This window comes from Pseudoliparis swirei, chromosome 17 (assembly GCF_029220125.1).
Source record: "Pseudoliparis swirei isolate HS2019 ecotype Mariana Trench chromosome 17, NWPU_hadal_v1, whole genome shotgun sequence".
In the NCBI taxonomy this organism is placed as follows: Eukaryota; Metazoa; Chordata; class Actinopteri; order Perciformes; family Liparidae; genus Pseudoliparis; species Pseudoliparis swirei.
The window spans coordinates 9047184-9060032 of NC_079404.1; the positions used below are offsets into that span (position 1 = coordinate 9047184).

The 12849-nt window shown below is 41.7% G+C and overlaps 1 protein-coding gene across 2 annotated transcripts in view; it reads left to right on the forward strand.

The window, feature by feature from the left end:
* macrod2 (mono-ADP ribosylhydrolase 2) overlaps nucleotides 1–12849 on the forward strand; it is a 431365-nt gene that overhangs the window by 413821 nt on the left and 4695 nt on the right. For both annotated transcript variants that reach the window (XM_056435476.1, XM_056435477.1), the window contains exons 14-15: nucleotides 1612–1728; nucleotides 2391–2459. In XM_056435476.1, the coding sequence (XP_056291451.1) occupies nucleotides 1612–1728; nucleotides 2391–2459 (186 nt within the window). The remainder of the gene's footprint in view (nucleotides 1–1611; nucleotides 1729–2390; nucleotides 2460–12849) is intronic.

Here is a 12849-nt window from a genome sequence, read left to right on the forward strand (position 1 = left end):
CAAGTCTTGCATTCATAAAAGTAGGCCAAGAAATAATAAATTAGCCATTATAACTATGTTTAAGCTAGCTCGTAGCTAGCGCTAGCTACGAGCGTGACAGTCTGTCAGCAGATGTGTTGATGTACAGCGATCCTGGCCGTAGACCCGGTGTTACCGGGAATATAATTACGGAGGAATAAAGAGCGTGGGGAATCACTTTGTTTGAGTGGACCTCTCGCTATCAGAAGCAAAACTTTATTTGTCATGTGTCATCTTCAGTACCTCTAATCGGTTGTTCTCTCTTTGCCTATCAAAACAGTGACAGGATTAACCCTATAAATATACATTCATAAATACATATATATGCACATACATAAGTACATATTTACATATGTGGCACCCTGGACATTTTAAGGGCAAATCTGGTCAGAATTTTTATTGTATTGTGTTAGTATCTTGGCCCCATCATCCTTATTTTCTTGTTATTATCATTTTAAACGCTTTGTGTTAACTTAAAACTCGCCTGCTTTCACCTGAAGCAGCTGCAGGGCGATACTCGTGTTCGCCAGTAGGGGGCAGTAGCGAGTTCTGCCATGACTGGCGCCGTAATTCTTGTTTCAACAAGTTAGACCAGCATATCACAGACAGTGACGCAGCTATTAATGCGGGTCTGTCTTGGTGTTTACAGATGAGAAGCGTACAAAAGCGCCATATATATATTAATGTTATGTTCGCTCGCTTTGGCGGTGCTATATTTTGATAGTTATTAAGTGTGTAGTAGTTAAAGAAAAGACGGTTAATTAAGGCTAGCGCCGTTTAGCTAGCGGATGCTAATCGCGTTTTAGCATCAGTAACCTGGCCTGAGAATTCCATTCCATTGTCTCTGACGTATGTCTGTGTTCTGGTTCCGTGACGTCGCTAGTGACGTCACGGAACACCGAACCAGAGTCTATAACTAGAAGTGATTTCCAGCAGGCTACAACAGCCCTTCTGTTTGCAGAAGGGCTGCTGGGTACGAAAGGGCTGACACAAGTGCGCTAGCAGTACCACTAGCGGTAGCAGTCATGCGGGAGTGAGGGTTAGAGCCGTGGCCACGGCTCGACACCCGAAGATCTTCGGAGCATGACGGAGAGACGTCTCCCGGTGTCAGTGTGGGTTTCCTCCGAGCACTTCGGTTTCCCCCACCAGGGAGGGAGTGACAGGAACAATGCACCGGTATCGGAAAAAACTCAAACGATACCCATCCCTAGTTATGACACAGCAGCAGCAGCAGAACACAAAGTGGAGACAAAAAAAGGACACAGGTCATAAGTTATATGAGCTATGAGTGGTTTGATATGCGTGCCAAAGAAAAACACAAATCTACATTTAAACTAGCATATACAGCCCAAAGCAAGCTCTTTCTCTTGAGAACGTATTTGTTTTCCGTTCAAAGCTGTGCTCTTCAAACTGGAATAGAGTAACCTCTGGGTGTGAAACTGTTTCTGAAAGATTTCCATCAGCAGTCATGACGTATGGGCTTGTTCTCTGCCATGTTTTAAAGGATTTATTGTGAAGGCTTTCATTGCCTTTGCCCGAATTAATCCTTCAAAATGTACTTCGTTTTACATTTCAATGTTTGTGCGCCTCCAGATGTAAATTCAGAAAACGAGGGGCCAAGTCAAGAAAAGGATAAAGATGAAAATGAACACCAAGACAAAGATGAAGATATAGGCATTGACAACAAGGAAGAGAAAGATGAAGACAAAGGTATATAGTTATGGTTGCATGTGTTCTATTATTTTAAATCAAAATCTTTGTGGTCACAAATATATTTAACAATTTGAAAAAGGTTACGGTGATTTTTTTTGTATCACTGCATACAGCAAAATGTCCAGGGGGGTAGAAGTATATGAATAAGTCAGTTCAATGCATGAAACCATGATGGCCTGAGTATTGACATAGCCAAATGGAAACATAGATGTTTACTTTTTTGATTTACCAGCTGTCTATAATTACACCTTTGGGAGATGGGATGCTACAAATCCACAATAAGGGTGTTTTATATTTTATTTTCCGCAGTCAGTGTTTGAATCTATGCAAATGTATCTCAGGCACAGAATGAGCAGAAGAAGTGGGGAGGAAATGACTCAAATTTAATGCAGTTTTGTACCTTGGACTTACAATATTCTATCACTCGAGCCTTAGACTGCAGTGCTCACACTAACCATGGTAACACATATGCAGGTAAACACAGCTGATATTACTGAGGACATATCACTTCAAGCTTCTTTCTTGCAGACACGTGGGTGCAATCCCCTGCAAAAACACTATTATGTACATTTGGTATAGTATATATAATAAATGATTATTATTATTATTATTATTATTTGTAGCTTAACAAAAATCTGAGCTTTGCTTCCTTTGTACAGCAAAGGAAGAGCAGCCTGCCGCGAAGGCTGAAGATGACGACACGGTAAAGTCCACCGTGGAGATGGAAGGTACGATCTGATCTGATTTAATAGGATTTGATTTGACCTGATGGAGACTGACTTACTGACTTTCTATCAATGTCATTTTACAGTCCAGTCTGTTTGTATTTGTATACTTTTTTGTGCAGTTTGTCAAACTAGTTTCCCCCTGGAATCAATCTCACCCATAAAACATCACACCAGATGTACAAAATATTTATAAATAAGACTAGCATAGCTGTATGAATTCAGCATTGTTCTCTCAGGGGCGCTGTAGTTTATTCAGAGTAAATTACACATACACAATTAACATAACCCTAATAAGTTGTAATTCACGCCTATTATATGCAGGGTCTTTTGAAAATAAACTTTAATTTTCACAGGTTTCACCTGACTAATAACTCGTATGATTAGCGACTAAACATGCAACTCACAAGACCAGCGACTGACGTGACTCATGTCAAAGTTTAATTTAGTTTCACTTGACCACCCTGTCTAATTGCAAGCCCGCCGCTTCACTACGCTCGCCAAAGAGTGCCTCCGTGCGTTGGTGTCGGGCGTTGAGGAGCCCTGACCACACTGCAGTATTTGGCGCATCGGTTTAGCCCCTTCAGTTGAGCTCCAGGGTGTAAGGCCAGCCATTTTGTTCGGATCAGACCCCTCTTTCTTCTCATTTACGTTATTTAGTTAACAACATGGGATACTCTCTTCATTTATGCTCATCTTTCTCTTGCTCACTCTGTCACTGATCAAGCGTATGGTCTGAGGGTTAGATTGTTGAGCCCCTCCCACCACCGCACAAACACAAAGGTCTGAGTCAGTCCCTCACCTCCATTTTACTTTCTCTTTGACTGACATTCAATTAATTTAGGTTGAGAGTAAACATTCCAGATAGATCCATGTGAGACAGCCTTCTTCATCCTCTCTGAAAAGCCATTGGAATACATCCCACCCACACTGCAGCCTTTCCATCACTGGAAAGCTTCACTTCAGCCTGTTGATTGTGTCTTGGCTGATCCCGCCAGTGTCCGTCACTGTCTCGGGTTGCCATGGGCCGTGTCCTGTGTGGTGGCTCTGTCGAGCAGTAAACACTGGTGTCATTCTTGATTGCGAGCAGATTGCATTTTGTATAGAGGAGCAGGGCTTTGGACAGAGTGCAGACTCAAACTGTCTCACAGCCCGGCTTAGCCACGCGTAACCAGCTTTTCACAGGACGAGATCAAATGATTCCCAAGCCAATACCCTTTATTAAAAATAATAACTGTAATCAGGCTGCCTGCGTATGGCCATAGAGGTTAAAGCCGCTTCACTGAAAGGAGTAATAAAATGCCTCATAATGGTGGGAGGAATGACTAATGAATCAAAGCTGAATATTTTGTTGCTTCACACACATATGCATACAACTAACCATGAGTCATGAGTGTGTGTCTGTCTTTTACATTAAGTCTACCTATGCTATCCTTAACTATCTTATCTTTTGTGTTTTTTTCTTATATTCACAATAACCAAGTAGTAATGCAAACACAAATAATAATGTGTTTCCTTCTTGCATTCCCTGGTGGATGTCTGATGTTGTGTTCAGGAAACTAAAGAGGAGCTTAACTTGATTGCAGGCAAGATAGAACATTGTTAAAGGAATGCTTCACTTACAAAATGACCAATTAAATTACTAATCCGGTGTTACCTTGGATTCTTGAGAGAATATTAGTTTTCTCGCATTCTATTGAATAACTATTTAAACACTTTAGATCACCAGGCTCACACGTGTTTTAATTAGAAATGTTCTAGTGAAGATGCATGTGTTTGGGAAGCAGTGAGCATGCGACTGGATAAGGAGACTTGGATTTCTGTTTGTTGATTATCTGCTCACTGTCGAGGCATGTAAATAACTCAATATAACACGGGGTGAGGTATTTATATAAAAATAGCTATTTTTTGGGTGAAGTATATTCAAGGTTTGTACAATTCTGAAACAAGTTCATGAAGTTGAGCCAAAACTCACCAGGAAAATTGAAAAATATTGCAGCAGCCTTAGTTTCATTTGCGGCTCTTAATTTATCCACAAGGATGCAACTTTGTTATTTTGTTATAAATTTAAGATATGAGGATACAGGGAATTCATTATTTTTCCATTTTCCGTGCCAACAGTGGCCAAAAAGAAAGACGCCTCTTTGATCCCGTAAAACAGTAAAAGCTTTCTAATATGCTGCTATTCAGTTTAGTACATTGCTCAATAATACTGTAGCTGTCATCAGTATAATGCAACTGTGACTGTAGATGCATTTGATAAATAATGGACCAGATGTGTACTTTCTATTCATTTGACCTTTTCATCATGGCGTTATCAGCGAGGCGTCCTGTATGACAATGTTCACACTCTGAACGCTGTAGCGACAGACATGTCAGACGTGTCGTTACAGCGCTCTCACAAACACCAGCCTGTACGTCCACACGTTGATATCCGCATGCTCCCAGAACCTGCTGTTCCCACAGAGCTCAATATTGCACATATGGAAGTGTTTATCACAGCTAAGCATCACAGTCACAATAAATAGTCCAAAGCTTGGTGTTTTATTCATTTTCACCCTCGTCATCATTAAACCTTGTTAATGTAGATATGTATTCAGTCCACACACATTCCCCTGTATTGGATAAATATATAGAATAATGCACAAGTGATGTGCTAATAGCAAAACTGTGCCATCTGTTGTTTACATTGCAGGTGCTTTTATATGAATATGCAGTCGTGTTTAAGCATGTAGTCTTGTTGTTCTTTCTCTCAACATATTATTCATTTTCATCCAATATTATAAACAACCAAGAGCCATAAGACAGTATGTAACAAATATTTTATTCTGGGTGTTTTAGTTCTCTATCATATCTGTGAGAAGTAGAGATATAAGAAGGCAAACAGAGCAGATGTTTAGTGTTTTTAATCAGGCTTCCCAATATGAATTCTGGCTATGTGTTTGTTATCTCTGGCAATAGGATTCTCAGTTTGATATCTGGGATTTTATAAAGGCTCCCAAAATTGAATCAGAATACAAGCAGTCTTTATTTATGAATATTCATAACACACTTTGAAAATGGAAATGGTGGCGATATTGTTATTGCGTTTGAAATGTCTATCTAGCAAGCCTTGTTCTGGTGACTAGTGAGAGTGGGCACCGGCTTCAGTAAGCTCATGAAACATCCATGAAGTAAAATAAGACTGTCTTCGCCTAAAGCTAGGAATAAATCAATCTGAGTTGTTTTTCCTTCATGCATGTATGGTTCTCATCCAGTAGTCGATAGCTGTCTCCAACAGTAAGATGTAATGGCTGTGCAGATTCAATGCCACAAGTGAACAGCAGCTCATCCTTCTTTCTTATCAAACTTTGACATTGAGCAAGTTTAAAGAGTTTGCATCTCATGCAACGCAACAAAAAACCCAAATAATGTGACCAAAAGAATGTGCTGTCCCTATAGTTCTGCTCTTCATTCTGAATATGAAGCACAGCTCTTTGACTGTGGAAGGATGCTACAGACCAGGTGTTAGAGGGTCTCTACCCAGACATGGCTGCTTGCAGACCAGAAGGGCTCATATGTGGACACACTGTAATGGCACACTAAAGCCAGGCAGGAGGGACCCTGCAGGGCAAGAAAAGGGTTGAACAGACAGACAGACTCAGCAGGCCATCACAACAATCTAGTCTCAACACAGCAGAGAGACAAGGCACCATTAGATCAGCCCAGAGGCTGTTCGAGTTTCCCACTGCTCATCTCTCCCTTGATTTCCTTTTCTCTCCTGTTGTGTTGTTAAAAAATCATCACAACACAAGTAAATTCCATTCACACTCATTATCCAAGTGTTCACTTGTTTATGTTGACTTTATTGTCTTGATTTCATGACTTTCCATCTCCAAGTGTTCTTTTCTTCCCATGGTGGACAAGATGTTTGAAAGTATAGATGTCTGCGAGTGCTTTATTTAGCGCTGACTCTGCCCAACTGCTCACTGTACTGGAGGCTCTGAGCAGAAGGCCCAGCTGCATTCACAAGTGCCATATGGTGCCCAAACAACACATGCACATCATCCACCTCTCTCTCTGTAAGATCTACAATTTTAAAAAACTGCATCAAAATGGAGGTGTAACAAACCCCCTTCACAACTGTGAGAATTGATTGTATTCTCTTGTTTGTGAATGTTATTTTGTTTTTTGTATTATTGATTTCTATTTGTTTAACTCCCTCTGTGGTTCAGCTTGACTGTAACGGAACAACAAATCCACACAAATGGCTCTACTGAAATCCAGCAGACTGCCATGAGCAATGTGGAGGTAGACACACAACTCTCGCAGCGACGTGACACTGTGTGGTCGTTCTTTTGTGTTGAAGCACAAAGTGTGGAATTTCTTAGTAATCTACTGCAAGTCAAAAGAGAGGGTTTTTCTTTATTTTTAGCAGCTTGAATAATTCATCCCAAAATGCATTGGTTTATTCCACTTAGAATTAGTTGATGCTGAAGTGCACTTTGGATTTATGTTCCTTCGTCTTAGCAAAAAGGATTTGAAGCTTTGCTTAATTGGTTGTTTTGTGCCCTTTTGTCTTTGCCTTTTGTGAACAATGGGATACTGGGGATGTAAATCTAATTCTGGAGAGCAATACCGTCTTTCCTGTGGCAAAGAGTTGTCAGCACACAATTAACTTTGGCATAACATTGTATACTGTAACACTGAGGGGCTCCTCGGGGGGAAAAGCTGCCTCTGTCTGAAGACATTAGGCGATGCATGTGTTTTATAGCTTTTTACACTGAAAGTCCAGCAGTTACACCGAGCACCGCCCTGCTGAGGCATTGTCTGAGAGTCGTGAGAAGACCAGCCACAGTCTTATCTATATCCATATTATTGCAGCTTTTATCACTGAATTCTATTTGGCTTTGCTCTTCCGCCTTCATCTCAATTTGACGCATTGTTTTGTCTAGCTTTGTTCATTTTAGATCACTGAATATCAAATTGAGCCAGTTTCCTGGTGGTTTCAAGATGAAAAAGTTTCCATTTTTTAAATCCCTTGGAGTCAAAGTGAATTTGTTTCAGTAATTCTTCAGCGTGACATGTTGATGAGCAATCCAGGACTCTGGACATTTAGCTGGAGATCGGGAGTAGACCAACAGTGTCACCTCTGGCCCATAACGCTGCCTCAAAGAGTGAAGTCTGAGGCTCCAACAGACGCACTCTGTCTGTCCTCCTTTGAAGCTTGTCTTTTGATCAGTTGTCTAGTGCTGCCCCCACCCCTCTGTTTGGTTCACAAAGATGGCCAATGAATAGTGAGAAATTATCAGCTAACAGAGATGCAACAAATGTGTGTTGAAAAGTCTGCAACACTTTTTAATCTCCATCTCTCTCACACAAACACGCACTATGTGTGGCCTGTATGCTGGAGGCAATGAGACATATTTGATTGTATGGCTACTTTGAAACAGGAGTAAAGTGTTTAACACTTTGGATTATAAATGTTATTCGCGAGTATCTTTAAGATATTGACATCTCTCAGGGTATGATGCAATACATACAACATGACATGATTAGAGCTTCAACACATTAATCTATAATTTGAATGATAGTGTATATTATTTTTATCAACTACAGTATTAAAAAATGTTAAGATAAAATTGCATACAGTAGCTTCTAAAATGTTAGAATGTGCTTCCTTGACAATAGTCCAGAGGCCAAGCTGTTGCTTGTAGCGTTTAATTGAAAGAATTACAGAAAAATTGAAATAATTGTAAGTTGCAGCCCTAATTATGTCATGTTATGATTATGCTATTTTTACAAAGTGATATATATTAGAATAAGTTCTCACAGAAAACACTTAATTGGGACACAACATTGGGGGAAAGACAGCAACCACAAGTGAAGTAAAATCATGGAAAAGACAATTGTCAATAGTAAAAGTAAATAGTAATATCTGATGAAATGTCTTCATTGTCTATAATTACACCTCTATCACCACTGTGCTGCTGACCTCTACTGAGGTTCACATGTCAAGCTGCTCTCTTGCTGACCTTTCAGTGAAGGACAGCTGCTCTGCCACGGGTCCTGGTTTTCACTGCAGTCGAGAGAAGTGCTTTGATTAGACCGACCAGTCCCTTCCATGATCTCCCGGGGAAAACGTTCAACTGCCCAGACTGCAAATCGGTCAGCTGGCACGAGCCGTGTGCTCCGTGGCACGCACATAGACCTGCTTCTTCTACGCCTTCCTCTGATGTGGCGCGTGCCACTTTGTTGGATCGCCGATCATCTCGTGTCAGTTACCGGTCCCCTCCAGGTGTGTCAGTGCCTTGATGTAGTAAACACAATATAGGTACTGAAGGCAGGGGTGGGCATGTACTGCCTTCAGTACCCATTGCTCGCTAGTATTGCAGGGAGAATCTAAAGATTATGTAAAGTAATTCAGCGAGTGATGTGAGAGGAGCTGGCCACCACTGACAGCAGGTATGTAGGCCACACAAGGGGAGGCCTCTTTTGCATTTTTCCCTCTCCAAGTCTATTTTTGTTTTGTCTCCCTTTCAGACTTCTTCACTTATCAGTTATTCACTTACTTCTTTCATCTCAGTGTTCTTGCTCTTTCGTTTTTTTCATCTCCTTTTTTGTCTTCTGACAGACCCCTGTGACTGTTTCACACTAACTTGGACAAAGTGGGCAATATAAAAAGACTAAAAAGAGAGAGATCAAGAGTGAGAGACATTGCCGGAGAAGACACCATTTCAACTGGCCATCCTGTTTCTTTCTACTCTTACTGTGTCTCATCAGTGGGTTGCCAGTAGTTAATGTCCCTTTGTTTTTGTCAACATATGTTGTCAAATGTTCCCCCGTCTCGTCTCCCACCATCCCTCTCTGCCCACTCATCCACTTTCTTTGAGTTGTAGCTTAACCCCAAAGCAGATGGTGTCTTGTACTCTTTTCAGTCCTTCAGAGTACTTGTTTTTTTCCATCTCGTTAAGCATGGCCCGGGCCTGTGTAATGAGCTTGGGCCTTTTCAGCCTGTTTCGGGGATTCTGACCCACCTTGGAGCCGCCCCAACACAGCCACCATTGCAAGGTTACCCAAACCCGCAGGGGAGCACAATGCTACTTGGTGTCCACAACCCCTCAACTTTTTCTTAGAAAGAAGAAAGGAATATTGATGAAGATTCTTGGCCTTTAAGGAGGACAGCAGTATAGACGTGCGGTCACAGTGTTTATTGAGCTTGTTTTCGTCTCCATAGTCTACAGGTCACAGCTCAGTGCTCTTTAATTGGCTCAGATTGTCAGACAATGTTCCATCTCATGGCAAAGAAAACTCCAGCTATCAAACGGTCCTCACACAAGCCTTTTTTCCCTTTATCTGTTCTCAGAGTGGCAGCTCATACAGGTAAGCTATTTTCACAAGCCTGCACTACAAACTTAACATTACCATGTGAAAATGGGCTGCTTCCCACATTTACCAGCTCATTAGTTCTTTGGGTTGGGCACTTGTTGAATTCCACTCGCTCTTGTTTTGCTTGAGCAGGGAGATTTCTTTAATTATCATTGCAGTAGGCATATCAGCCCCAAAGCTATTAGTTCATGCAAAGTTCAACAAGGTGCTCTTTGATACTTGTTTAATATACATAGGCCAATGCAGACCAGGCTCAAGTCCCTCATAGACCACCCAGTGTACATGCTGAAATGAATTCTGCTCTCATCTCCTGAAAGGAATGGAGCTTCAGATACGAGCATTGACCTTGACATTTTCCTATCTTACTCTCTCAAGAGGAAGTGCTATTGAGGAAGCAGCAGCCCCCCCCCTCCCCTCCTCCCCCTGCTTCCTTAATGCCTAAGAAACCAAAAAGTTCCCCCGATATTTGATCAACTCCTGCAAAATAGAAATACGTAATGCAATCAGGGAGACATTCAGCAGGACATTGTCAGTAAAGGTTTTTCAGTGGTGGTGCATTTCATTTGGTCATTCTTAAAAAGGTGTTTAGGAAAAGAGATTGAGAAGCTACTGGGAAGTGAGAGCATGGTTTAATGGTTTCATCAGCTCCCAGACTGAGATTGCGATGGGCCATATCCATTGTTTGAGTGAGAGCAGCTAGACACCTGTGTGAGCTGGCAGGGATCAAAGGTCCAGGGCCTGTTCAGACGCAGCAGACCAGTCCACCACGACACGGTTTGGGGATCAAATGAACAGAAGAAAGTCTCCTGGGGAACTGACACCGTAGGGCACAGACACCTCTACACCACCATTGATTTGTACTCGTTCACTGAAGAAAGAAGGATTTGAATTAACAGTGATGTGTCCTGTGGCTGAAGGACAAAAGGAACCTCCTGTTCTGCCCACGGCTCCTGTCTGGAACATGAAGCATAGGCGGTTTCCCATGATGCCATGTGGGTGACATACAGGAACTGCCTCTCCTGAGCTGGAATGACACAAACATTGAAGGTGGAGGCAGAGCTGCTCTTTGAGGATGATGCAAAAATAATGAGAAAACGTTTCATACAAAAGCTACAGCAAATAAAACATCAAGTATTATATTATATATTGTATATTATTAAGATATATCAATGCTGCTTTAAAATCTGAACTTGCCATGGCTGTTCAGTTCAAATGATGTTCAAAAGTGGTGGTTTAATACTGTGGGGCAGGACACTAATGCTCACCAACAAAACGCCAATTACCTCTTGTCTTATAAGGGGGGGTAATTTTCTGCTTGTCTGCATACAAGGGTGACTTGTGCCCAACTCTCTTCCTTCCTTCCTCGCCAAACACACACACACACACACGTGTGTCTTTGTTCAATTTTAAATTAACAACTTTTAAGCCCAGCCAGCCTTTCTTCATGGAGTAATGTTTCACAAGTTCTAGTGTAATTCAAGAGATATAGATACATATAAATGAGAATAACTATTTCTATGAACACCCACCAAACCCCATGAAGAATACAAATAAATGTAGTTACATACTGGTAAACTACATGACAAAATGACGGACGGGAGACACTGTCAAGGGTCCCAGCTTTAAGAACCACCGGTGTACGCTGTCTTGTTTCCTGCTGAGGGCGTCAATTCCATCTTCTGTTTTTCTCTCTTCCTTATCAGCTCTCTGTGGACTGTGCCTCTCCTTCACCAGAACTTTGACAGAGGCCCGTTTTTCTCTCTCCCCCATCTTGTTTATGTGTTTACCACAGCACACTCACATCCTCCCCTTAAATGATAGCCCCTCTACTGTCAGCACACTGGAGTCAAATTAGAGAGCATGACATACCCGCGTTGCTGTTCCATTGGAGCCTGCGGCAGGCAGAGGAAGCTGCTGCCGCAATCAAGAGAAATTCTGAGCTTCTGCCTCGTCTCGATCAGTGCTGGGTGTTGGAGAAAGAGGATGTTGCCCGAGCACCCAGACTGTTATTACCTGGGAGAAGGGAAGAAATGAACATCTGCAATAAGGCTGTGTTTCAGTGAGGTCCTGCTGCTGCACACTGGCATGCTTACAACTATAAAAAGGCAGATATGATGGAGGCTCTTTTCCAACACAAGTCACACCATCCGGCACGTTCCACGTGCCGTCAGCTTCAATATCTGTACCGTGTTCGTGTGGAAAAGTGGTAATGCATGGCATATCGTTTCATCTGTATGCATAATGTATTGACAGCATACCTCAGACTCTCCAGCATGTATCTCATCGTGTGTCTCCTTGTTTCCTGTCAATTTATTCCATTACAATTAGAATCTGAAGCTGGTGGTTAATCAGCAGAACATTTTAAATGATACTTCAGCCTTCTAAATCTGGGACTCGTGGCGTTGTCCGATTTTGTCGGTTATGATAACATTGTACTCAAAGCAATTGCTCATACCCGGGAGCGCATGCCATCACTACACCAGCAGAGCGAGACAGTTATCAACAAGCCATGGGGAATCAGATTACCTTAACTCAATATCAATTAGAGGTCAAATGAAAAGTGGGCGTACTGACAATAATAATCTGATATTGGACATAAACATTGTGTGCACAAGAATGTAAACTATGTTCCATGCTGGCATTTCTTGCCCCAAAGGACATCTTTGTAGCCATGATATTTATATGTATAATGTACTTATTACTGGTTATTCTATTAAAGATCCACATTTTAAATAACTATAAATATCGTCTTAATAGTTTTGCATTCAAAATTATAATGTTAGTTTGCTCGCTGGAGGGTTCCACGCCTCAGATCAAAAAGAGACTGTTGCTTCATCCTTCCTGCCTTGCAACAGGCAAAAATCCTAAATCCCGATGGAGTCTCAGGGAGAAGAAATTTCATTCCGAAATGTTGCAAAAAGATTAATGTTGAAGAAGCAGTGTAATGTAGTTTCTCCATCGATAGCGGCCTGGAACACCCCATTGCCAGCGAAGCAGAGGGAGCTTGCTGGAGCTTCCTTCGTGC